Source organism: Hypanus sabinus, chromosome 3 (genome assembly GCF_030144855.1).
Source record: "Hypanus sabinus isolate sHypSab1 chromosome 3, sHypSab1.hap1, whole genome shotgun sequence".
NCBI classification, from domain to species: Eukaryota; Metazoa; Chordata; class Chondrichthyes; order Myliobatiformes; family Dasyatidae; genus Hypanus; species Hypanus sabinus.
Genome location: NC_082708.1, coordinates 159,716,122 through 159,743,288, shown reverse-complemented (window position 1 = coordinate 159,743,288; position 27,167 = coordinate 159,716,122). Strand labels below are relative to the sequence as shown.

Genomic DNA, 27,167 nt, shown 5'->3' with positions numbered 1-27,167 from the left:
CCTCGATTTTAGGCGGTTGGAAACTGGCACGATGATATAGTGGGTGCCATAGATCCGAGTTTGTTTGCCTTTTTCAGTTTTTGTTGTAGTGTGTCTTCAGATCTCTGGGGGAGCAAGTCTGTAAATGATGTTAGTGGGTGTGGGGTGCAGTGTGCCCGTGATTATTCAGCAGACTTCGTTAAGCAACGGGTCTATTTTCTTTGCATGGGCTGATCTGCCCCACACAGGTGTACAGTATTCTGCCGGTGCATAGCAGAGTGCTAGGGCCGTTGATCTAAGTGCGTGAGCATTAGCTCCCCACTTTGTGCCTGCTCATTTTTCCAAAAGAGAATTACGAGAACCAACTTCCCCTCAGAGTTTTTGTATGTGGGAGGCAAATGAGAGCGTCCAATTCAGTGTCACGCCCAGGTAAATTGGAGTCGAATGTTGTTCGAGCTCTTTCCCACACCAGAAGATCTTGAGTTTCCGAGATGCTTCGCGATTCCTCAGGTGGAATGCACACACTTGAGTTTCTGATGGATTTGGGTTCAGAGACCATTTTTCATAATACTGCTTCATTGCTTCGAGGGCCGCTGCAAGTCGTACTTCAACTTCTTGGAAGGAGTTAGCTTGTGTTGCTATGCATAGATTGTCTGCAAAGATAAACCTGCATGTGTTAGGAAAGATTGGTTGGCCATTTGTGTAAACATTAAATAGTAGAGGTGCCAGGACTGATCCCTGTGGTAGTCCATTCTTTTGTGGACGCCACCTACTCTTAATTCCATTCATTTCTAAATAAAATCTACCATTTCCTAGGAGGCTTCTTATTACTTTGACTGTGGTTTCGTTATTTAACACGTTAGATAATTTCAGTAGAAGGCCTCTGATTCACAGTGTCGTATACTGCTGTTAAGTCAACGAATACTGCCCCTGTAATTTGTCACATTTTAAAGCCATCCTCAATATACCGGTTTAAGTTCAGGACTTGACTGCAGCAGTAACGGCCAGGCCTGAACCCGGCTCAGTCTGGTGTTGGAAGATCTTCGACTAGGGGATATTCTTTTCCGTATGAATCTCTCGTAGAGTTTATAGAGGGTGCAGAGCAAGGAAATCGGTCTGTAGTTTTTAGGAATGTTGGGGTCTTTACTGGGTTTTACGAGAGCAACAACTTTGGCTCTTCTCCACTTTTTAGATATTTTTAATGATCTTAGACAACAGTTAAAAAGGGACAGAAGCCAAAGGAATGTTTTAGGTCCAAGATGTTTAAGGACTAGGTTTTGAGAAAACATGGCATTGTTTTCAACAAGATGTTAAATTGAGATGTAGAGTAAAGCTGATTAAATATCAAAGGTTCCCCCCCCCCCCACCTTGTTTGAAAGAAAACAAGGGCAGAGGACTCCGACTCTTTGCCCTAGTTTTTACATCATAACCAATTACTTTAGAGCGGACAACCTGTCATTATCACATCACTGCTTGTGAGGTCTTGCTATGCAAAATCTTTCTTAAGTTACAGCAGTGATAACGATTCAGAAGCATTTAATTTTACGATCCAGAGGCAATGAAAAAATATGCAACTCCAAGACTTTTATTAGTTTGTGGTTTCCAATACTATCTTGATCAGGGACCAGTTCTGTATTCCAGTAAAGATATTGTGGAAAGTTTTGGATGTTTGTAACCTCAGTCATTGGGTTTTTTTTGGATGCATGGCCTGCTATTTTAATGCCAACAGATTACCTTCATGCTTTGTGTGTTTTTTCCCATAATGTGAACCCCAAGGAACAAAGATGCACAGATGCTAAACCAGTGTTAGCTCCAAACTGTGTTGGTCATTGTTTCAATGATAGAACTTTTCTGGTAAGGATTTCACTCCAGATATAAAACATTAACCTGACGGGACCCTTCAGCCCAGTATATTGCATTCATAGAAAAGATGTCAGCATGAGTCAGATATGACACCAAGTCCCCACGGTGGAGGAAGTGGGTGTAATAGATGCCATTGTCACACTCGAAGAAGAGCAGTGTAACTATTTTAGAAATTTGCCCCTTGCCACAGTGTCAGCTGTGCCCCAATGGGAAACCCTAATGTGTTAAGTCAGATTGCAGGAAGACTAAGCCCAAATTCAGACTTTAGACAAGTAGCTCAGCATGAGATTCTGGAGCAGTGCTGCATTATCAGAGACTCCGTCTCCCTAATAAAATGTAATACAACAGGCCTGTTAGAGCAAAATCGCACAGTGATATTTTGAGAAGAGGCATGGCTGGTGGCTTTGTGGAAATAGTTTTTCCTTCTGTATATCCAATTGAAAATTTGGGTGAAATTTCTTTACCCAGAGAGAAGTGAGAATGTGGAACTTGTTCCCTAAGGAGAGGTAAGATAAACAGGAGAAGCTGGATAAGTATATGACAGAGAAAGGACTAGAAGATGACAATGGGGGAGGTGGAGGAATTGGAAGTATAAATACCAGCTTGGTGCAGTGGGGCCTATAGTAATGATTTCAAGCCAGATATGAAAGTCGAGCAAAGGCCTTGTGCTGGATTCTTACCCAAGCCCACTGTTTTGTTCTTTACAGATCTTCTATGCTGTGTACCCATTTCAAGCAAGGAGTGACTACGAACTCAGCCTCCAGGAGTACGAGCGAGTGAAGATAGTCAAATCCAGTGACTTGAGCGGCAACAAAGACTGGTGGTTGGCGGAGGTCAATGGCAAAAGGGGCTATGTCCCTGCAAACTACTTGGGAAGAATGACTTATGCATGAAGACCCAACAAGTTAAAACCTTTGAGATCCATGAATGGACCTTCATTAGCATGCGGTTGCTGACCTAGCTTTGGGCATCATGTTGAAGGAGCAAGGCCTGTTTAATTGGAAGTGGAGAATAGTAATGGGAAGCTGTGGCTGCAGCAACTGAGACTGTCTCGTTGTCAATTTTAAAACTAGTGCTCCTAATGCTCCATTAAAATCAACACAAAAATAAACCTGGAGACACAAGAGATGGCAGGTTCTAGAATCTGGAGCAGAAATGTAAGCTGCTGGAAGATCTCAGCAGGTCAGGCAGCACCCGTGGAGGGAAATGAACAGTTGATATTTCAGGTTGAGACCCAAAATTGTCAACTGTTCAGAATCAGGTTTATCATTACTGATATATATCATGAAATTTGTTGTTTTATAACAGCAGTATTGTGCAAAACATGAACATTACTCTAAGTTGCAGACATAAATAAATAGTGCACAGCAAGAATCATGAGGCAGTGTTCATGGGTTTCAAACCCTACATTGATGTTGCTTGACCTGCTGGGTTCTTCCAGCAGTTCTTCTTTTGTTCCATAAAACAATTTCTTGTGTCTCCATACACTTTCCAAAGAAATTGACTCATTTTCCATGTGGATAGGACACTACTGCTTTGAAGCAACTGTGTAGTGAAATGTTCAGTTGTGTGCATGTGTATGTGTGAGTGGGAGTGAGCACTATATGAAGGATATGGTACCAATGACCCAGATACCAAGGCTGTGTGTGAGTGGGAGTGAACACTATATGAAGGATATGGTATCAATGATCCAAATACCAAGGCCACAAAATCTAGATGTTGCTATTAAACGTACTCCTGTGGAGTAGAGACTTCATTAAAAAATCCTCTTGAGATATGAAAGTATACACTAATTCAAAGCTACCGGGAATATGCAGAATATTTAACATGAATCTTTTCTTCTATTAGAATTTCAATTATTAAGTATCACAGAAGATGAAGCCAAAGAATACATCAAGTTTTATTTCATTGTGGGATAGCATTTATCTTCCATCCCAGAGGATGGAAGATAAATACTGTCAATTAAGATCCAACTGTGGAGTTGCACAGAGACCAGAATGGATAAGCGAACAAACAAGAGAAAATCTGCAGATGCTGGAAATCCAAGCAACACACACAAAGTTCTGGAGGAACTCAGCAGGCCAGGCAGCATCTATGTAAAAAGGTACAGGCGACATTTCAGGCCGAGAACTGCCGAAGGGTCTTGGCCTAAAACATTGACTGTACTTTTTACTATAGATACTGCCAGGCCTGCTGAGTTCCTCCAGCATTTTGTGTGTGTTGCTGGGATAAGCTAACATTTTTTCCCCCTGTAAACATTAATAAAACAGCTCCTCCTGCATTAATCCAGCAGTTCTATAATTGCAAGATTGTAAATTCCAAGATTTTATTTACTAAAGTAAGTATAAAAATCCTCAAAATTCATAGTAAATTTATTATCAAGGTACATATATGTCATCTGAAATTCATTTTCTTGCAAGCATACTCAATAAATCCATAGAGTAATAACCACAATAGAATCTATAAAAGGCTGCACCAACTTGGGCGTTTAACCAGTTGTCAGAAGTCAACAAAATGCAAATACAAAAAGAAATAGTAATAATAATAAATAAATAAATAGATAAATAAGCAATACGTATCGGGAACGTGAGATGAAGAGTGCTAGTTTGTGCAGTGGAATTTAAACTTGTGCCTCCAGATTGAGTGTAGCATTATGGATAAGTTGTGTATTAAAGTACCTCCTATGTTATTGTTGCCCTTAGAAAGATGCAGCACAGCTTTTTGTTTTGCTACACCTGCACCAACCTATTGATAGTGTACACGGATAGCCCTTATATTAAACAGACCAGGGATGCAGAGATGAACAGGTAGCTGATCTTCTAGAATGCAAGCTAGAATGAAGATTTTTCCTGATTAATTATGATGACAGCGGGCAGTGCTGCCAATCTTTCAAATATTTGAACTCTGTGAAAGGCTTTTGCTAATAATTATCTTCTGCCTGTAAAATTCTGCATGGGAGAGACCACCTTGACAGATCCTGCCTGCAGTGTTTGCATTGGGTTTGTGGAGCTAATTCTCACTTTTTTCCCCCCCAAATCCATAACTTCTGCAAAATATGATAGATTTTTCAATTGATCATATTTCACAAGGGTTACAAAATACTACGCATTCTGAATCAAATTCCTGATTATCCTCCCTCAGTGAAGAGCGTAAATATTACTGTGCCTTGAAATCCCCAGTGTTACGATTAGATGAGATGTTTTCCTTGTGAGGTTGTTGAGGTACTTGTTATTGTTCAAGTATGCTACTTGTGCCTGTTTGTTAAAAGTGGAATAATCTTATTATTTATGCATTGTATTTGAACAACATCACTATCACTAGTAGATACAGCAGGATAGTGACCATGAATTTCAGCAAGCTGAATAGTGCTCTCTGTAACCCAAGTTTCACTGGGTTCAGGCACAAATGTTTTGGTGATGCAGTAACACCTCAGAAATGTTAAGAGCTTACTGTTGAAACCGAGAGCAAACACAGGAAGAGTTAGTGCCAAATGTAGCTACTCTCCCAATTGCCTCTGCAACTGCCTTCAAAGCTACACAGCTCTTAATACAATTCAAGTAAAAAGGAAGCAGTATTTTGGATCCAAGTGCTGTCATCAGTTTCTTCTAGGGAGTTGGCCCCAGTGACCTAGTCAAAAGTTTTCCCTCTAACAATGTCACAGGGATTATCTGGTCATTACCACATTCCTGTTTGTGGGAGCTTTCAGTGCACAAATTGTACAACAGTGAAACCTCTACAGTAAGTTTAATTGGCTGGGAAGAGCTATAGATGTCCTGAGTTCATTTTATAAATGCACATATTTATTTTAGACAGACTGCCAGACTAATGTGTGAAAACTAATTATTTTGGATGAATTTTATTACCAATTCTTTTATTAAGTTGTCCAAACACATCACTTTTTTTTAAAATCTGGCTTTTATCAACAACATTTTTCCTGTGAGCAGAACCAAAAGCCTATCGTATGAAACCACTGAATCTTGGTTTGAGGAGACATGCCTTCTGTTAACTTTTCTTTTGAGGCCAGTTAATGTGTAGCTTGGGCTGGAAGATATGAACAGCCTTCACATTAAAATGGTTATGAGATGGAAAAGCGACTTGGCTGCTGAATAAATTGAGTTAAAGCCTTAACTCGTGAAAAACTGTGAATTCTAGCCAGTTTCTTTTGAGGCAACTTTCTTTTTTTTGCCCATTTCTGTGCAGCGACTTTATACACTTTTATGGTACACATTTTAAAGTACAGGACCTGATGTGAAGTGCAATAGTTGTAGCTTTACCATGAAGGTGATGTGGAATTCAGGAGCTTTCAATTCTGGGTTGGGATGATTAATGATAAGACTGACCCTGTTTCAGAGTGAGTGTGTATGTGTGTAAAATAAAGATTGCTGAAGCTTTTCCTTGCTGCCACCCATTTTGTCTTGATCTAGCTCTTAGACTACACGACAGTTGAGTACTTTGACTAGTGGGGTGCCTTGTTCCGTCTGTACTTAAAGGAACAGCCTTTGAAGAGATGCAAATGATTTATCATAACCATGCAGTATGGAAAGAGATCCTTAGGCCCAGTGTCCATGTATAGCTTTCTATACTAACCTTTTACCTAAAGGTCAACCCTTCCAGGGACTCCATGTGAAGGATAGTGTGTACCCCTCCATTACTTTCACCAATGATTTCTCCAGCGCATTCAAACCCATTAAGAGATTTAGCCAGTTCTTTGATCATGAGGTTCATTTGGAGAAACCTCATGGTTTTTCAGTTAGCCAGATACACAAAGCACATTATTGGTTTTGATAGGACTTAGGAATTATCCTGTGCAATTTTGTAGAATTTGTTTTGTTTTTGTAAATATGTCACACATTTCTTGTGCTCAGCATTTTAAACACTAACACAATGTGTGTGTGTGTGTGTGTGTGTGTGTGTTTCTGAAAGGAAATAACTTTCTCTTATCAAATTGTAGCTGCACTATATGATTCATGAGCTGTATAAGTGATGATTTGTTTTGGATAATCTTGCACAATAAATTATTTTTAGACGTTAAGTGGCAAAGGTAAAATTTCTTAAAACAGCAGAGGAAATCTAGATGTAAGGATAATTGTGCCTGGCTGTATGAAGAGGTATAGGTTATGTTCAGGCTCCCATCGTGCACCTTGCTTTCTGGGAACGCAGCTGGTCTTGGCATTAACAACAGCTTTCCTGCAATCTCTGACAGGTCTTCTATTTACCCCAGCTCTGGTTCAACCCTTCTTTTTACAAAACTATAACAGTTTCTTTACATTACAAGGTACAGACAATCAGTATTTGCAAGATGGTGAGCACACTCAGATTAAAATATGGTTACTACGATCTATTAGGCAATCAATACCCCAGGGGGGCCCACCACATTTGGAAGTCCCCCAGTGTGCCCATTGAGACCAGATGCTCCCTCTCCAAGGACAGCCGGGACCCTCCATCTTTGTTGCCCAAGCAACAAAAGCTGCCAGTCCATTTCCTACAATGAGTTCAACTTAAATTTTATAACTTGCTGGCACATTGCCAGCCTTTAGAATTCAGTGCTCAAATCAGGAATTTCTGACAATTGTATCTCATGTTTTTTGTAATCACGTTTTTTTTACTTACTCTTCACTTACCTGGTCCAATTACCTCCTTTTCCTCCTAATCACTCTCTGTCAGCTAATGTCACTCACCCATTCTTCTCTTTCTCTCTTCATTCATCTGCCTCAGTCCTTCTGTATCTTGGGTGCTCTCTCTCTATCTCTGTATCTGTTTAACTCTAGCTTCTCGTTCTCTATAATATATCACTCTCTAGTTCTCTCTCTCTGTCCCCCCCCTCTCTCCCCCTTCTCTGTCCCTCCCTCTCTCTCTTTTGTCCCCCCCTCTCTCTCTCTCTCTCTCTGTCCCTCCCCTCTCTCTCTTACCCCACTCTCTCTGTCCCCCATCTCCCTGTCTGTCCCCCTCCCTCTCTCTCCCCCCTCGCTCTCACTGTTATCTCTCTTTATCCCCTGGCTCTCTCTCTCTGTTCCTCTCTCTCTCTCTGTTGCCCCCCTCGCTCTCACTGTCCCCTGCTCTCTCTGTTCCTTCCTTTCTCTCTCTCTCTCTCTCTCTCTCTCTCTCTCTCTCTCTCTCTCTCTCTCCCCCTCTCTCTCTCCCTCTCTCCCTCTCTCTCTCCCTCTCTCCCTCTCTCCCTCTCTCCCTCCCCCAGTCCATTTCCTACAATGAGTTCAACTTAAATTTTAAAACTTGCTGGCACATTGCCAGCCTTTAGAATTCAATGCTCTCATCAGGAATTTCTGATAATTGTGTCACATGTTTTTGTAATCGCGTTTTTTAAACCTTTCCATCTGGTCTGTCAGTTCAATTACCTCCTTTTCCTCCTAATCACCCTCTGTCAGCTAATGTGACTCACCCATTCTTCTCTTTCTCTCTTCATTCATCTGCCTCAGTCCTTCTGTATCTTGGGTGCTCTCTCTCTATCTCTGTATTTGTTTAACTCTCTAGCTTCTTGTTCTCTATAATATATCACTCCTTAGTTCTCTCTCCCTGTCCCTCTCTCTGTCCCCCACTCACTCTTTCTCTGTCTCTCTCTCTGCCCCCCCACTCTCGGTCCCCCCTCCCTTTCTCTGTCCCCCCTCTCTCTCTGTCGCCCCACTCTCTCTCTCCTTGTCCCCTCCCTCTCTCTCTGTGTCCCCCACTCTCCCTCTCTCTCTGTCCCCCTGCTCTCTCTTTCTCTCCCTCTCTGTGTCCCCTCTCTCTCTGTCCCCCTCTCTCTATCCCCCACTCTCTCTCTCTGTTCCTCTCTCTCTGTCCCCCCCTCTCTCTGTCCCCCCCTCTCTCTCTGTCCCCCACTCTCTCTGTCTGTCCCCCCTCTTTCTCTCTCTGTCCCCCCCTCTCTCTGTCTCCTACAGTCTATCTCCCACTCTCTGTATCTTTCTCTTCCTCTGTTCCCCCCCCCCGTCCACAACTGTCCCCTCTTCCTCCTCTCTTTCCTCTCCCTTCTGTCTTTCCTGCTCCCCCTCCCTCCCCCTTTCTTTCTCTGTCTCATCTCTTTCATCTCACCCCCTTTTGAGCTCTTTGCCTGTTTTCCTGTCTCTGAAGCTTCAATTATCTCATTTCTGGTGTCTCCCATCGCCAGAGGAAAAAACCTTTCCCTCCACTGTTGCTGCCTGACCTGCTCAGTATTTCCACCACATGTCTGCCTTACGCACACAAATTGGGGTGGGGAGGGGGCTCCAAGGACTGTGCACGGTCTCTCCCCACCATCATGAACATTGTTGCAATACTCGGAGCACGACTCACCTGACTGAGGGTGAAGTAACAATTCCTGTTTTCAGTTCAAAGAGTTGGCTTTGGAAACATGAAGACTGACCAGTTCAACAAGGTGCCAATAGTCACTTCAACATGTTGAAGTGCACTGCAACCTCTTTCATAATCCTCAGACATCGAGACTTCTCTGAGATCTTTTAACTTCCTCAATGAGCCAGTCAGTGCCTGGTGATCTTTTTCTTAAACTTGCTTACGTTTAAACTGCCGTTCCACCGATAACAGTAAGTGCATTGAAGCCGGAGATCACTTATAGATGGACCGTAGAAAGCAGATGATCATAGACTGGGATTGCAACTGCAAGATGTGACACGAGTACCAGCCTCCCCACTCCACTGACTCGGAACCAACATAATCAAAGACCCCTCCCATTCTGGTCATTCTCTCTTCTCCCCATTTCCATCATAGAAACAGAAAACCTACAGCACAATACAGGGCCTTCGGCCCACAAAGCTGTGCCGAACATATCCCTACCTAGGCTTTACCCATAGCCCTCTATTTTTCTAAGCTCCATGTAGCCATCCAGGAGTCCCTTAAAAGACCCCATTGTTTCTGCCACCGGCAGCCCATTCCACACACTCACCACTCTGCGTAAAAAAACTTCCCCTGACACCTCCTCTGCATCTACTTCTAAGCACCTTAAACCTGTGCCCTCTCGTGCTAGCCATTTCAGCCCTGGGAAAAAGCCTCTGACTATCCACACAATCAATGCCTCTCATTATCTTGTACACCTCTATCAGGTCACCTCTCATCCTCCACTGCTCCAAGAAGGCCAAATTCACTCAATCTATTCTTGTAAGGCATGCTCCCCAATCCAGGCAACATCCCTGTAAATCTCCGCTGCACCCTTTCTGTGGTTTCCACGCCCTTCCTATAGTGAGGCAACCAGAACTGAACACAGTACTCCAAATGGGGTCTGACCAGGATCCTATGTAGCTGCAACATTACCTCTCAGCTCTTAAACTCAGTCCTATGATTGATGAAGGCCAATGCACCACAGAGTCAACCTGCGCAGCAGCTTTGAGTGAAGGCAGAAGATACAAAAATGTGAAAACATGCACCATCCAACTCAAGGAGAACTTCCACCTGCTGATCTGACTTGTGAACAGTCCACTCACACGATAACGATAAACTTTTGATCTCCTAATCAATCTCGTTGTAGCCCTTATACCTTACTGTCTATCTGAAACGTAAATTCTCTGTAACGAATTCTGCACTCTGTTATTGCTTCTCCCTTGCACCCACCTCCATGCACTGATGATTTGAAATTATCTGTATGGATGGCATGCTAAAAATAGTTTTTCACTGTACCTCAGTACACGTGACAATAATAAAGTCAGTGAAGTTTGAGCATCAATTTTCATTTTGACTTTAGAATGCCATATTTTCCCAAATACTGGGGTGGTGGGGGGGGCATACCTGAAGTGAAATTGGACATTCTCAATGGGCAGAACATAAAAAGAGCAAGGTTTAGCATTTCAGGTCAATGATCTTTTATCAGAACTGTCCAAATAAACTAAAAAGCAGATAAGTTGACAAAAATCTTCCCTAGTTGAGCAGTATTCCTTTGTTGAACTCTGACAAATGAGAATTGCATGAAAGACTCAACCTGATTGGGTAAATTATGACCATGGAAACAACCAAGATGAGATCCTGCTAAAACTATAAACAAAATAAAATCTACAGATGCTGGAAAGCCAAGCAAAATGCTGGAGGAACTCAGCAGGCCAGGTAGCATCTATGGAAAAGAATATTGAAGCTCTTCGGAGTCTTGCTGAAGGGTTTCAGCTCAAAACCTCGACAATATTCTTTTCCATAATGATGCCTGGTCAGCTGAGTTCCTCCTGCATTTTGTGTGTGCCACTAAGATAATCTCAGATCTGAGCTCCTGCTTCATCCTTTGTAAAAAGACTTTGTTTAAGAAAGTTTTCATAATTGTCTCTCTGTGAACTTTCCTAATCTGAATCTGAGGTTTATGAAACACAAAGAATTTATTTCACCCACGTTGCCTGGGCTGACAGAAAAGGGGCTATCTGGACTCACTTCCACCTGGATGCTGCATTGAGACCATCCATGGCCTTTTTAACTGTGATGCAGATTTTTGTTTCTATCACTCCTTTAATTTTTTGTTATATATTCCCATCTCCCTTTTTACTTGAAAAGCTTTCTCTTAAAGCCTTCAGTCACTTCTTGTTATTGACCTCCCTGTTAAAGGAAATTTGTCCTATTTGTTCGTGCTATCTAAAGCTCTGGTAATTTTATGTACAGTATGTCACTTAAGCCACCCCTCTTTCTCCTCTAACCCAGAGGAAATTGCTGGCAATAATATTCTTCTCCTACACCCAAGGTTCTCAGTCCTGGCAACAGCTTTTCTGCAGGACTCTGGAATGGGAACACACATGGAAGGGGAAATTAAACACAAAAAAAATGGGAAGTTATTCATTTTCGAAGAAGTATGAGAAGGGTGATATCACACAAATGATACAAAGGGGCTGTAGGAATAGAGACCGGTGGGATGGGGACACACGTGTTATGTATCCATCAACCAGCACTGCTGATAAATAACAGTTCTATTTGTTAGGAGATAGAGCATCTGCAGAAACTCTGTGTCTGTGAGAAACTTGTAACCCTTAACGTGATGAAACAGGTATGAACGGCATAGTGTCCGTGCCACCAATTACACCCCTGGGATGTGATTTGCCAAGCTTTCAGGAATGCTCTGTGATACAAAGAAATGAAATGTTAATCTCCAAGACACTATCTGAGCAAACCTCAGGAGGAAAACCATAAAGATCATGACAATATCATAAAATGATGTTCTTTCGCTTGTTTCCATGAGCCCTCCAACTGCAGGAAGACTGCAGATTGTGGACAGACGTAGTTGTCACTTCAGTGATTACTCAGAAGGGTAATAGAGGAGCTTAATATTTAATTGGCTGTGGTGTCCTGGGTACCGTGAGGATGGATGTGGAGAGTCTGAGAGAAGCACCATAGAAACAGGATCTTCGGCCCACCAAGTCCGTGCTGACCATCAACCAAGAAATGTCACCCTAACCCCTTTTCACCTTCTTCACATTCCCAGTGGATGTTTGGTCAGTTCACGGCAGGAGGGCAAGGGTTTTGCTGTGTTTACATCAGGGCAGAAAAATGCACACCCCCCCCCCCCCCAGCAAGGCTGCAGATACTGAATGCACGCAATCATAGGAGGAAAGTGTGCAGCAAGTTGATTATTAACTGATGTGTTGGCTTGATGCTGCCCTTCTCACCTTAGCCCTACAAACGGTTAATGATAAACCATGTCCGAGTGTTATCATGCGTTATGATATGCTCCTTATCACAAGGGAATAGCAGGTGAAAGGGAGTGTTGTTATGTGTTTAGTATAGAGCATGACAGCACAGGAATGGGATCTTCAACCCACAGTTTTGAGCTGAACTAGCAAACCTAATGACGCCTAATTATACTAATCCCATCTCTTTGTACATGATCCATAATCCATGCATATTCACATGCCTATTTAAGAGCCTCTCAGCCATCTCCATCACATCTGACTCCACCACCTCTGGCAGCTCACTCCAGACACCCATCACTGTGTAAAAAAAACTCAACTTGTCCCCCCCCTCCCACCTTAACTGCATGCCGTGTAGTATCAGACATTTATTCGGATTCCTCTCAGCCCCTGACTCTCCAGGGAAAACAACCCAAATTTGTCAGACCTTTCTTAGAATATTTGCCCCCTAATGCATGCAGCACCCTCTTCTGAGTTCAAAGCCTGATTCAGTATGCATTTGTGAACATGAGCTGTACAGCCCACTGTTAAGTGTGAGCTCACATGGACGTCGAGCGGATGTCACTTCACATCATTGTATTTGCTGTTGGTGCAGGAGTGTGAATTCACATTGTGTGCTGGCTGGAATTAGTGACCGGGTTCACAATAGTTGTGCGTGTTCTGGGTAGGGGGTACAAGTTTGCATTGATGTCATCAGTGAGTGTGAGCTTGCACGGAGTCTGTGGATAACACAGAATATTACAGCACAGTACAGGCCCTTCAGCCCACTAAGTTGTAACCACCTTTTAACCTACTGTAAGATCTATCTCATCTTTCTCTCCCTCATAGCCCTCCCTATTTCTATCATCCGTGTGTGCATTCACACTGGATTTGATGGGGGTGAACTCACACTGGATGAATGTGAGTTCAAACTGGGTTTGGTGAACGAGTGTGAACTCACACTGGGTCTGGCTAAGGATGAGTGAGAGTTTGGTGAATCAGTGTACCTTTGGTTGTGGGTGAGTGCGAGCTCACACCGGACCTGGAAGCGTTCAGACTGTTCCTCCGGCTGTGGTGAGACGCCGGATCCGAGGGTGAGCGAGTTTCAGAGGAAGAGGCGGTGCCGCGCAGGACGGGGCGGCGCCTCCCCGGGAAAGCGCGCACTCGATACCCTCTCGTGCCATCCCATGCCGGATTGGGAAGGAGGGGAGCGGATCGAGCCCTGGGGATTTCTGCAGAGTGCAGCCGGCACCGCTGAGGCCTGAGCGTTGTTACTGACAGGTGAGCGAGAGAAAAACGTTACGTTAATTCGAGGAAGGCAAATTGATGCGTTTTGGGGGGGGGGGGGAAGAAAAGACTGAGAGGGAGCAATCCATTATTGGGGCGTAAATGAGATTAGTACCGTACTGGAGGAAGCGGGAGAGAAATTACTGCAACTCCGGGAGAGTGAGAGAGCTTGATGCAGCAGTGAGGAAGCTGAGATAACGGTGTAACGCTGGGGAGAAAGATAGAAATGCATCACGGGGGTATATTAATGCAATACAGAAGGAGTCCCCAGTGCATCGGGTTAATGCAATGTTGGTGTGTGTCTGTGTGTGAAGTGGCAAAGGCGGAGGGGTATGGTCGTAGAGTAGTGTACTGAACAAAATGGTCTGAGCTTAGAATCTGTGTTTCAGCAGCCGGTTATTTCATGCTGCAGAAACCTCAGTGGCCAACTTCACACAGTTTTGTTTTGGGGGGGGGGGGGTGTCTGCGATCTTCACTGAAGTTTTGGTTAGTGAACAAACTGAGTTACAGAGTTGAGTTTATCTCTGTGAGTGACGGTCTTCAGCTGGTGAATCAGATGTTAAAAATAGCCGATCAGAAATAATCATGTATAATTTCTGTTACGTAACTTTTACATTTCGGGGGGAGAGTGTCGCTGGATAGTTCTCTGGCACCCAGGCTAGAGGGCTGGAGGCCGAGACCCCAATCCAAAGACTGAAATTATTGAATGGTTCCAACAAAGTTGGCCATTTGGCCCATCACGTTCATGCTGACTTTTTACTGCAGTACAGTACCACTCTGAGGGTGTGCTGCTCAGTTAGATGAAGCAATGAGCAGAGGTCCCAGTTTGCTCGGTCCCATGGTTTGACTTTGCAAGCTCCAGGGATGTTGGTGTTGCTGAATATGTCACATTCCACCAGTGAGTTTTCTTATTTGAACTTGGTCAGTCAGTTCTGTCATTGCAGTGCCGAAATTTACAAACAAATTATGTTCAGTTTATTAAATGTATTTAACAAAGAGCAGTTCCTTAAGGACATTATAGCCAGGGGTGGTAATGGGAACAATATCCCACTGCGGATTAAATGCTCCCACTGGCCTCCGCCTCAAATAGCCTTTGACAACCAAGTGCAGTTCCTGGCCTCCACGTGTGGTTTAGCTACTAAGCCCGTGGAACCATTTCTCCTGACAGGAGGAGGGGCGAAGGTGGGTTACTGGCACCTTAAAACCAATCGCTTCGGGCAGACGGTGCTCGTGGGCAGTGGTTGGCAGCTGATCTAGGAGAAGGAAAACTCTGATCTCAAACCTCTGCTGCCTTGTGGCTGCACCCACTCGTAGGAAGGCTTTGGGAGTAAAACTGAGGGAAAACCTGGAGCTGGAGTCCCTAAGGCAGTCCTACGTTGAGTTCAACGCTGACTGACAACTCCTGCGACGCTGGTGGTACCAAACTGTATGGGTGTCTGCCGTTCCTTTTGGATTGATCAGATGTGCGGAGAGGAGGAGGCTGCACTCCTTATTGTACTGGCCTGGCTTGTGCATCTAGACAGCTAGGACGCAGCATCATCATCCATGGTTGACCCTGACCGACGGAGGCCTCATCCTCATAACAAGGAGCACTAGAAATTCCGTTGTGTAAATCCTCGCCACTCTCCCTCATTCATGCAGGACAGGATTGCAACCTGATCCAAATCTGTGTGAGTTATCTTCACGATTTAACTCCCTTATCCCAGCTGCACTGCATTGCGTCCCTCTCAGCCTGATCTCGCCTTCCTGACTTCTGTCTACAGAAAATGCTTTCAACAGTTCTGAATTTAGTATAGAGTATTATCTTTCAGAGTCACAATTTTCATCACTGCCTTTCTGGACTGAGTTATTTGTCAGACACACACTCACTCACACTCTAAACTTCGCATTAATCTGTGTAAAAGTCATTATTATCTCACACTGACACCCTCCCTAGGAGGGCGCAGCTTAATGGAACTGAAGTAATTTGTCTGTCTCCTTTGAGCTTCAATAATTCTTAATTGGTGCACCATAAAAGATGTCCTTTCGGAATGCATTATGGCTTGCTCTGCCTGTGACCCAAAGAAACTGCACAGAATTTGGACGCTGCTCAGCACAGCACAGACACCAGTGTCCCATTCATTTGACTCCATCTACGCTTCTCGTTGCCTCAGTAAAGCAGCCAGCGTAATCAAAGACCCCAGTCACAACAAACATTCGCTCTTTCTTTCCCTTCCATTGGGCAGGATATCAAAAGCCTGAAAGCACATACCACCAAGCTCAAGGAGGCCTTCTACCCTGCTGTTGTAAGACTATATAATAACATCACAACGTTATTATGACCTTGTACCATACTCTCTACCTGCACCGCATTTTACTTACTTACTCATTTACAGGATGTGGGCATTGTCAGCTAAGTCAGCATTTATTGTCCATCACAAGCTGACATTGAGAAGGATGTGATGAGCTGCCTCCTTGAACCACTGCAGTCCCTGAGGTGCAGGAGCACCCACAGTGCTGTTAGGGAGGGAACTCCATGATTTTGACAATGAAGGAATGTCGGTATGCTTCCAAGTCAGGATGATATGTGACTTGGAGGGGGATTTCCAAGTGGTGGTGTTCCAGGTATCTGCTGTTCTAGTCCTCCTAGATGGTCGTGGTCGTGGGTCTGGAAGCTGCTGCCTTAGGAACTCTGGTGTGTTGTTGCAGTTGCCCTTGTAGATAGTACACACTGCAACAACTGTTCATTGATGGTGGGGGGATTGGATTCTTGTGGAAGGGGTACAAACCAAGTGGGCTGCCTTGTCCTGGATGGTGTCAAGCTTCTTGAGTGTTGATAGAGCCGCACTCATCCAGGCGAGTGGCAAGTACTCCATTACACTCCTGACCTGAGCCTCGTAGGTGGTGGACAGGCTTTGGGGAGTCAGGAGGTGAGCTACATGCTGCAGGGTGTCTGGCCTTTGACCTGCTCTGGTAGCCATGGTGTTTATAGGGCTGGACCAGTTCAGTTTCAGTTGCTCTGTGCAGGATGTTGATAGTTGGGGATTCAGTGTTGGTGATGCCTCCGAATGTCAAGGGATGATGGTTGGAGCCTTTCTTGTTGGAGATGGGCATTGCCTGGCACTTGCATGGCTCGAATGTTACTTGCCACTTGTCAGTCCAACCTTGGACATTGTCCAGGTCCTGCTACATTTGGGTATGAACTGCTTCACTAATAACAAACACTTTTGTTATTATTTTACCTTGTACTACAGTACCTCATAGAGTCATAGAGCACGACAGCATATAAACAGGCCCATCTAGTCCACGCTGAACTATTATGCTGCCTAGTCCCATCGACTTGCACCTGGACCATACCCTACAATCCCAATCCATCCACGTACCTCTACAGATTTCTCTTAAACATTGACATTGATCTCACATCTACACTTGCCCCAGCAGCTCATTCCACTCTCTCATCACCCTCTAAGTGAAGAAGTTCCCCTTCATCGTCCTTAAATATTACACATTTCACACCAACCCAAAACCTCTATCTCTAGTTCTCACCCAACCTCAGTGTAAAAAAAACTGTACCTCTCTCAAACTTGTCCTCATTTTCCTACACTTCGGAAATAAAACTGTAACCTATTCAATCTTTCTCTGTAACTCGGGTTCTCAAGTCCAGTCAATGTACTGTGTAATTGATTGATCGGTATGAATGATATGCAAGACAAGATTTTCACTGCACTACGAGACTACTTTAGTCTAGAGACAGAAATTTACATAACTTTACAAACACGAGATAATCTGAGATGCTGGAAATCCAAGCAACACAAACAAAATGCTGGAGGAACTCCGCAGGCCAAGCAGCATCTGTAGAAAAGACTAAACGGTCAACATTTTGGGCTGAGACTCTTCACGAGGAGGAGAATGAAGATGAAGTCAGAGCAAGAAGGTGGGGTAAGGGAAGGAAGAAGTACGAGGTAGCAGGTGATGGGTGAAACAGAGGAGGGAAGAGTGAAGTAAAGAGCTGGGAAGTTGATCGGTGAAAGAGACGAAGGGCTGGAGAAGGGGGAATCTGATGGGAGAGGGTAGAAAACCATGGAAGAAAGGGAAGCAAGAGGAGCACCAGAGGGAGGCGATGGGCAGGGAAGGAAAGTGGGGGGGGGGGGTAGTTTATATAACTTTAGCTGGTTTACATAACCAGAGCATATTTGGAAAAAATTGTGTCCTGCCAAACCTGTTTAGCTTTGCTGACAAAATCTGGAAAGGTTTATTCATTGGTTTAGCCCAAGATTGGTATTTGCTAGAGTTTAGCATTTCCTGCACCACTGCATTCCCCCGACTCTTTCAATCATGTTTCCAACTACACTGTGAGAGAGCCTCCGCTGTGAGGAGCTTGGTTTCCTCCGGGTGCTCCGTTTCCTCCTACAATCTTAAGACGTCCTGTTTAGTAGTTTAATTGGTATTGTAAATTGTCCTGTGATTAGGCCAGGGTTAAATGGGTGGGTTGCTGGGTGGTGCCAGAAGGGCCTGTTGCATTCTGTCTGACAGACAGACAGACATACTTTATTGATCCCGAAGGAAATTGGGTTCCGTTACAATCGCACCAACCAAGAATAGTGAAGAAATATAGCAATATAAAACCATAAATAATTAAAAAATAAGTTAATCATGCCAAGTGGAAATGAGTCCAGGACCAGCCTATTGGCACAGTGTCCAACACTCCGAGGGAGGAGTTGTAAAGTTTGATGGCCACAGGCAGGAATGACTTCCTATGATGCTCAGTGTTACATCTCAATGGAATGAGTCTCTGGGTGAATGTACTCCTGTGCCTAACCAGTACATTATGGAGTGGATGGGAGTCATTGTCCAAGGTGGCATGCAACTTAGACAGCATCCTCTTTTCAGACACCACCGTCAGAGAGTCCAGTTCCACCCCCACAACATCACTGGCCTTATGAATCAGTTTGTTGATTCTGTTGGTGTCTGCTACCCTCAGCCTGCTGCCCCAGCACACAACAGCAAACATGATAGCACTGGCCAGCACAGACTCGTAGAACATCCTCAGCATCGTCCGGCAGATGTTAAAGGACGTCAGTCTCCTCAGGAAGTAGAGACGGCTCTGACCCTTCTTGTAGACAGCCTCAGTGTTCTTTGACCAGTCCAGTTTATTGTCAATTCGTATCCCCAGGTATTTGTAATCCTCCACCATGTCCACACTGACCCCTTGAATGGAAACAGGGGTCACTGGTGCCTTAGCCCTCCTCAGGTCCACCAATGGCTCCTTAGTCTTTTTCACATTAAGCTGCAGATGATTCTGCTCACACCATGTGACAAAGTTTCCCACTGTAGCCCTGTACTCAGCCTCATCCCCCTTGCTGATGCATCCAACTATGGCAGAGTTATCAGAAAACTTCTGAAGATGGCAAGACTCTATGTTGTAGTTGAAGTCCGAGGTGTAGATGGTGAAGAGAAGGGGAGACAGGACAGTCCCCTGTGGAGCCCCAGTGCTGCTGACCACTTTGTCTGACACACAGTGTTGCATGTACTGTGGTCTGCCAGTCAGGTAATCAATAATCCATGACACCAGGGAAGCATCCACCTGCATCACTGTCAGCTTCTCACCCTGCAAAGCAGGGCGGATGGTGTTGAACGCACTGGAGAAGTCAAAAAACCTGACCCTCACAGTGCTCGCCAGCTTGTCCAAGTAGGCATAGACGCGGTTCAGCAGGTAGACGATGGCATCCTCAACTCCTAGTCGGGGCTGATAGGTGAACTGGAGGGGTCTAAGTGTGGCCTAACCATAGGCTGGAGCTGCTCTAGAACAAGTCTGTCCAGGGTCTTCATGATGTGGGAGGTCAATGCCACCGGTCTGTAGTCATTGGAGCCACTGGGGCATGGCATCTTCGGTACAGGGACGAGGCAGGACGTCTTTCACGGCACAGGAACCCTCTGGAGACTCAGGCTCAGGTTGAAGACATGGTGAAGTACTCCACATAGCTGGGGGGCACAGGCTTTGAGCACCCTGGGGCTGACACTATCCGGGCCTGCAGCCTTGCTTGGGTGGAGACGTTTCAGCTGTGTTCTCACCTGTTCAGCTGTGAAGCCCACCGTGGTGGTTTCAGGTGTGGGAAGGGTGTAGTCACGAGAGCAGGGTGGGGTCTGTGAGGAGGGGTAGGAGGGGAGAGTGGAGTATGTGTTGGTTGGGGGCTGACAACGGATCAATCATATGGGAGGGGCCACAGTGTCAAATCTGTTGGAAGAACAGGTTAAGTTCATTGGCCCTGTCCACACTGCCTTCAGCTCCTCTGTTGCTAGTTTGCCAGAACCTAGTGATGGTCCTCATCCCACTCCAGACCTCTCTCATGTTGTTCTGCTGGAGTTTCCACTCAAGCTTCCTCCTATACCTGTCTTTAGCCTCCCTGATCTTGGCTTTCAGGGCCCTCTGTATTGTCCTCAGCTCCTCCCTATTTCCATCTCTAAACACCCCCTTTTTAGCGTTCAGGATGTCCTTAATGTTCTTTGTTACCCATGGCTTGTTATTTGAATAACAAAGGACAGTTCTTGCTGGAACACTGCAGTCCACACAGAACCAGTGATGCACTCAGTGAGCCCATCAATGTCCTCTCCATGTGGCTCACAGAGGGCCTGCCAGTCTGTCGCCTCATAACAACCCTGGAGTGCCTCATAAGCCTCCCCTGACCATTTCCTCACTGTCCTCGAGGTTGCAGGTTTACTCTTCACCAGAGGCACTTAGCAGAGATTCTCTCTGTATAAAGAATATAAAATAAATTAAAGCTGTGAACATCTTGGAGTGTGGTTATCTGTCCGACTTCCTGCTGCCAGTTCCTTTCTTCCCCAAGGCCACTCAATCCATGGACCTCCACAGATTCCCCTTCTCTCCAACCTGCTTCAATTCCAGACCCACCAAACTGCTGACCAGACAAATTCCCTCTTCTCCCGAAACAAACCTGCAAATGTTGGTAACCTAAAATAAAAGCAGAATATGTTGGAAATTCTCGCCCTATCAGGTAGCATACATGGAGAGAAACAAGAGTTGGAGGTATCAGGTCGAAAGTGCTTTATCGGAACTGAGAAGGAGAGAGGACAAGTTGGTGTCAAGCTGTTAAAAGCGGGGGGGGGGGGGTACGGTTAGGGAAAAGGGATGTCCCTCATGGGGTGAGGCCAGGGTTGTGCTGTGGATAAGCTGTAAAAAGGGCAGTCTGTTTGATGGGTTAGTGGGAACAGTCAGAGGGAGAGAGCATGGCCCTAAAGAAAGGGTTAACTAACAGGTCCATTAACCTACCAGCACCCCTGAGAGGTGGGAGTTAACTGGAGTGCCAGGGGGAAACTCAGTAGGAGAACGTGCAAACTCCATGTGGGAGAAGTTTAACGTGGATTTCTTCATTTGTGAATCAGCAACTGTAATTGCTGCCCAGCTGCTTATTAATTGCTCACTTCCGAGAATAAAAATCCAGTGGATTCTGGTTAATTGGGACACATCTGGACCAGTACGTTTTGGCCCAATTAGCTGAAATTTCATGGAAATAGTTAAAGTTATAACTGAGTAGCAAATTATGTACAAAGCAAATGAGAACACTATAAATAATCCTCCAAATCTTCATTTTCATTGTAACACTCAATGTGATTGTTGATACTTTCAAATTCTTCAGAGGTCCTAAGTTGTTGATCCAGGGAGATTGTTTCATTTTCACACCTAGCCATTTAAGCCTGAATGTTGAAAACCACAGTGAGCAAAACAGTTCTGAATTGCCTTTCTGCTTATTTCTGGTCAACCATCAGTAACTGAAGTCAGTACTTTTTCAACGGAAGTGCACGCAGATGATGCTGTTTCAAAATTGTCCTCTCTAACAGCCACACACGTACACATGTCTGACACTAGTTAGAATCTGTTCGGCAATGGTCTCCTGCCCCAATTAAGTGGCATGGTGTCCCAAATAAACAAAGGGAATCTTGGCTATTTTCCTCATTAGTTTCAACTCTTTATTTAAGAATTGTCCCAAATAAGTGGTTGCCCCGATTAACCAACAGCCCAATTAACTGTAGTCCACTGTATACTCTATGTCAGACTTCGATAAAAAGATTTGCTTGTATAGATGTGGAAGTAGAAATGTGTTTCATAGGGGATGGTAATTCCACAAAGCTGGTCACTAGTAGGTTTGTGGTGAGAGTGGTTGGAGGTGGATGGATAACTGCAGCTGTTCATTCTCATCAACCCCAGGACATCACCACAAGAGTTCCTCAGGGCAACATCTTTGGTCGTTGTTCTTCAGATGCTTCATTAATCGCTTTCATTCTGCCATAAAGCAAAAAGGAATATTCTGGATCTGATTGCACAGTGTTGATTGGTGTAGGCAAACCCTCAGCAAATGTATCAGCCCATCCCTGCATGCACCAAGCCCAGGACAACAATCAGAATCAGATTGAATATCACCGGCATTTGCCGTGAAATGTGTTAACTTTACAGCAGCAGTACAGTGAAATACACGATAAGTAAAAATAGAGAAAAAACTGAATATATAATATACGTGTGACCATTAAATAGTTAAATTAAAATAATTAGTTCAAAATAAACAGAAATAAAAAAAGTAGTGAGGTCGTGTTCATGGATTTAACATCCATTTAGCAATCGGATGGCAAAGGGGAAGAAGCTGTTCCTAAATTGCTGAGTGTGTGCCTTCAGGCTTCTGTATCTCCTTCCCGGTGGTAACTGTGTGAGAGGGCATGTCCCGGGTGGTGGGACCCTGCCTTCCTAAGGCTCTACTCCTTCAAGCTGTCTTGGATCCTACAGAGCCCATGATGGAACTGACTTATTTCAATCCTGTGTAGTAGAACCCTACCCAACAGTGATGCAGCCAATCAGAGTGCTCTCCACTGTACATCTATAGAAGTTTTTGAGTTCTAGGTGACAAACCTAATCTCAAACGTCTGTTTGTGGGAGCATGTGTTTGTAGCTTAAATTGTTACATTGTCTACATTTTTAACAATACCTCATTGGCTCTAAAACATTGTATAATTAACTAAGTTTGTGCAAAGATTACACTAAGCAATTTTTAAAGTTAGATTTGTATTATCCATCTTGATAAACAAATAAATATCTTGATTCAACTGCAGGCCCATTGTCCATTATGCTGGTTTCCCAGGCCCGTTGTCCATTGAGCTGGTTTCTCAGGCCTGTTGTCCATTGAGCTGGTTTCTCAGGCCTGTTGTCCATTGAGCTGGTTTCTCAGGCCTGTTGTCCATTGAGCTGGTTTCTCAGGCCTGTTGTCCATTGAGCTGGTTTCTCAGGCCTGTTGTCCATTGAGCTGGTTTCCAGGACTGTTGTCCATTGAGCTGGTTTCTCAGGCCTGTTGTCCATTGAGCTGGTTTCTCAGGCCTGTTGTCCATTCAGGCCTGTTGTCCATTGAGCTGGTTTCCAGGCCTGTTGTCCATTGAGCTGGTTTCTCAGGCCTGTTGTCCATTGAGCTGGTTTCCAGGCCTGTTGTCCATTGAGCTGGTTTCCAGGCCTGTTGTCCATTGAGCTGGTTTCTCAGGCCTGTTGTCCATTGAGCTGGTTTCTCAGGCCAGTTGTCCATTGAGCTGGTTTCTCAGGCCTGTTTATTTTGCAGCATAGCAATGGTCTAGTGAATCCCAAAGCTTCCACCAGTTCCATAACTCTTCACATCTTTTATAAAATTAATGGGTTTGAGACATGAGGTAGCAGTGAGATTGGGGGTGAGGTATGTAGATCTCATCAGCTACCACCTCACATGCAGTTCCATTGATCCCGACACAACTGAATATTGGATCAAGTGGCATCTGTAGAGAAAGAGAAATAGATAATTTTGTATCAATAACTCTTGATTTGACTAATAAATCTAATATGGAGTTCAAAACAAAATGCCCCTGAGTATATGGTAGATACTGTTGGATTAAACAGCCCAATGTTGTTTTGCACATTCACTGTTAATTAATGGTCTGCGTCAGGGGGGCAGAAACCTGAAGTCCCACACCATCCAGTTCTAGAACAGCTGCTTCTCTTCAGCTATTTGGCTCTCGATCCAACCTAAGCAACACGCACGCATGCACAATGCTGGAGGAGCTCAGCAGGTCAGGCAGCATCTATGGAAAAGAGTGAATAGAGAGTGGATGTTTCGGGCCGAGACTCTACTTCAGGACTGAGAAGGAAGGGGGAAAGTTGCCAGAATAAAAAGGTGGTTGGAGGGGCAGGTGATAGGTGAAGTGAAGCCAGGTGGGTGGGAAAGGTCGAGGGCTGGAGAAGAAGGAATCTGATAGGAGAGGAGGGTGGACCATTGGAGAAAGGGAAGGAGGTGGGGACCCAGGGGGAAATAATAGGTGAGAAGAGTTAAAAGGGCAGTCTGGAGAGTACAACTCTAAGTTCCCCCTCAGTATAGCGACAGTGAATACTTTACACTGCCATGGTCTTTGTTTTATATTTGTTTTTGTTATAGTTGTTCTTGCTTGTTTCATTCATGTTTAATTGAATTTTTTTTCTTGGTGAATGTTTTTTTCTAAAGCTGTATGCCTGTGATACTGCTGCAAGTAAGTTTTCACGGCATTTGTGTATGAGTGTGCAGTACTGTACAATAGTCTTTATATACCCTAGCTTTATGTACAGTAAGTGCCTAAGAGTTTTGCACAGTACTGTACTTCTGCATATGACATTAAGTGTGACTTGACTTGCTATTTGTATTGATGAATATAATGACCCTTGTCCCTACAATGAATTTGTAGCAGATTTGGTACACTGGTTGTAAATCTTAGAAGTGTCAAATGCAATTGAGCCAGAGACTCAGCCACCCCAACCACAAACTGTTTCAGCTGCTTAATTCTGGCAAATGGCGCCGCAGCATTAAGGCCAGGACCAACAGGCTATGGGACATCTGCTTTTACCAGACCATCAGATTTATCAGTACACATTGACCTGGTTACATATCTGACTGTGCAAACATGGATACAACCTTAGTGTTTGGGCAGTATCCTCCCACATTTCCCTCCCTTATTACTTGTACATTGCAACGGAGATGCAACATGAAGAGTTTTACTCCCTCATGTTGTAAGATGGATGTAAGATAGAAAATTCTAAATCTATATGACGTGAAATTTATTGTTTCGCAGTGCAGTACCGTGCAAAGGCAAACAGGACTGTAAACTGCAAATATGAATGCTGCAAGAGAAAAGCAATAAAGAGATCGTGGTCACAGACCATTCAGAAATCCGTTTCTAAATCATTGAGGCACGAAGCTGGAAATCGTGAGCAACACATACAAAATGCTAGCAGAATTCAGCAGGTCAGGCAGCATCTACGCAGGAAAAGAAACTGTCAGTGTTTCAAGCCAGGGCTCTTGGGTCTCATGCTGAAGCATCAGCTGTTTATTTCCCTCCATCGGATTTGCCTGACCTGCTGAGTTCCTCTAGCATTTGTGTCTCCATCATTATGTCTTCAGGCTTCAGGCTCCTCCCTTACGGTACTGACACGAGGACATTTCCGGGATGGTGAAGGTCCTTGATGATGGATATCACTTTCTTGAAGCACTACTTGTTGAGGATGCCCTCAGTGGTGGGGAGGGCTGTGCTCATGATGGAGGTGGAGGAGTCCATAACACTGCAGTCTTGTGTGTTTTGGAGCCTCAGGTCCCATCTGTAGTCATTGGTGAGAGAGAGAGATTAAGGATTAATTTACAGGACTTTAAAATCTAACAAATGGTTGTGTTTTCCCCCTTAGCTGATGGTAACGTGCTAACATGGAGGAGACCGGACACAACAGTGACGTGCAGCTCAATAATGTGTACTCTAATGTGGAACCCAGCCGTTCTGACTCGTACAGTCACGGAACGTTCAGTGGATCGACAGTGACTTTCAACAATATCTGCTACCAAGTGAAAGTCAAGACGGGCTTTCCATGCAAACGGCAAACTGTTGTGCGGGAAATTCTCAATAATATCAAGTAAGTGTTAGTGGGCAGTATCTGTAGTTTGACTCTGAATGTTAGCTGCAGCAATGGTGATGAAGTGGGGTGGGGGGAACGGAGTGAAGAGAGAAAAGACAAGAGGGAGTGTGGAAGGGTGCGTGTTGGTGTGTCTCCTTATACTATGAGGAGATTCATTTTTTTGGCTGGCATTAACAGTTGAAGAATTAGAATAAAATTTAATGGAAAATCTACAGATGAACAAAGACTGACAAACAATGAGTGTGCAAAAGAAGACAGATTGTGCAAATAAAAAATTACTGTATAATAGTAAGCAAGTGTGCAGTCTACGGGAAATCCTAGCACAGCCTCTGGATCTCAATGGCATCATCTTTTTTAAAAAAAAATGCATGGCAATCTCCAAACTGATAATATGCCAGAATAGCCATTGACCTGGGAGACTTGTGGGCTTGCCTGTAATTTCTCTGCAGTTATTCAGAGGAGGAGACAAAAGAAGGAAGTAAGTGTTTGTTTGACTGAGGCGTAATGTATGTCAGGCACTCTGAAAGGCGTTGTGTTTGTCAACAATTCACTATCTGAACCTTTGTCTCCATCAAATGTTCCAAGGTCATTCTGCTGGACTGATAGCCTGCCAAAGGAAGGAAATTGATTAATAAATAATTTAGTTCATAGCAGTGAAATTAATGGTAAAGATGATTCCCTCTTCATGTGTAAGCAGCAAATCAAAGTTCAAAGTAAATTTATTATCGAAGTACATATTTGTCACCATATTCTTCCTTGAGATTCATTTTCCTGCGGGCATATTCAATAAATCAATAATAGAATAATAACCCCAGTAAAATCAGTGAAAGACTGCACCAACTTGGGTGTTCAACCAGTGTGCAAAAGTCGACAAACTGTGTAAATAGAAAGAAATAATAGTAATAAATATATGACCAATCGGTTTAATATCACCGGCATATGTCATGAAATTTGTTAACTGAGCAGCAGCAGTACCATGCAATATATCATAAAATATAGGGAAATAATAAAATAAAAAGAATGACAGTATAGATGTATTCTAAATAAATACATTAAAAATAATAGTGTAAAAGTAGAAATAAAGTTTTAAAAGTGAGATAGTGTTCATGGGTTCAATGTCCGTTTAGGAATCGGATGGCAGAGGGGAAGAAGTTGTTTCTATATTGCTGAGTGTGTGCCTTCGGGCATCTGTACCTCCGGGCATCTGTACCTCCGGGCATCTGTACCTCCTTCCTGATGGTAACACTGATAAGAGAGCATGTCCTGGTGATGGGGGTCCTTAATAATGGATGCCACTGTTCCAAGGCACCATTCTTTGAAGATGTCGTGGATACAACAGAGGCCAGTACCTGAGATGGAGCTGACTAATTTTACAACTTCCTGTAGCTTCTTTCGATCCTGTGCAGTAACTCCCCCCGCCCCACCCCCATGCCAGACAGTGATTCACCCTGTCAGGATGTTCTCCACAGTACATCTGTAGAAGTTTTTGAGTGTTTTGGGTGACAAATCTCCCTAAACTCGTAATGTAG

The 27,167-nt window shown here is 44.2% G+C and overlaps 2 protein-coding genes across 3 annotated transcripts in view; both read left to right on the top strand.

Annotated features, from left to right (window-relative positions):
- The window catches only part of arhgef38 (Rho guanine nucleotide exchange factor (GEF) 38), a 102,380-nt gene extending 98,422 nt beyond the window's left edge, over nt 1–3,958 (top strand). For both annotated transcript variants that reach the window (XM_059965458.1, XM_059965459.1), the window contains one exon: nt 2,550–3,958. In XM_059965458.1, coding sequence (XP_059821441.1) covers nt 2,550–2,735 — 186 coding nt within the window. In that variant the 3' untranslated portion in view covers nt 2,736–3,958. The remainder of the gene's footprint in view (nt 1–2,549) is intronic.
- Nucleotides 3,959–13,538: 9,580 nt separating this feature from the next.
- abcg2a (ATP-binding cassette, sub-family G (WHITE), member 2a) overlaps nt 13,539–27,167 on the top strand; it is a 115,404-nt gene continuing 101,775 nt past the window's right edge. Inside the window, exons 1-2 of the mRNA XM_059965460.1 lie at nt 13,539–13,700; nt 25,414–25,635. Of these exons, the coding sequence (XP_059821443.1) occupies nt 25,433–25,635 (203 nt within the window). The 5' untranslated portion in view covers nt 13,539–13,700; nt 25,414–25,432. The remainder of the gene's footprint in view (nt 13,701–25,413; nt 25,636–27,167) is intronic.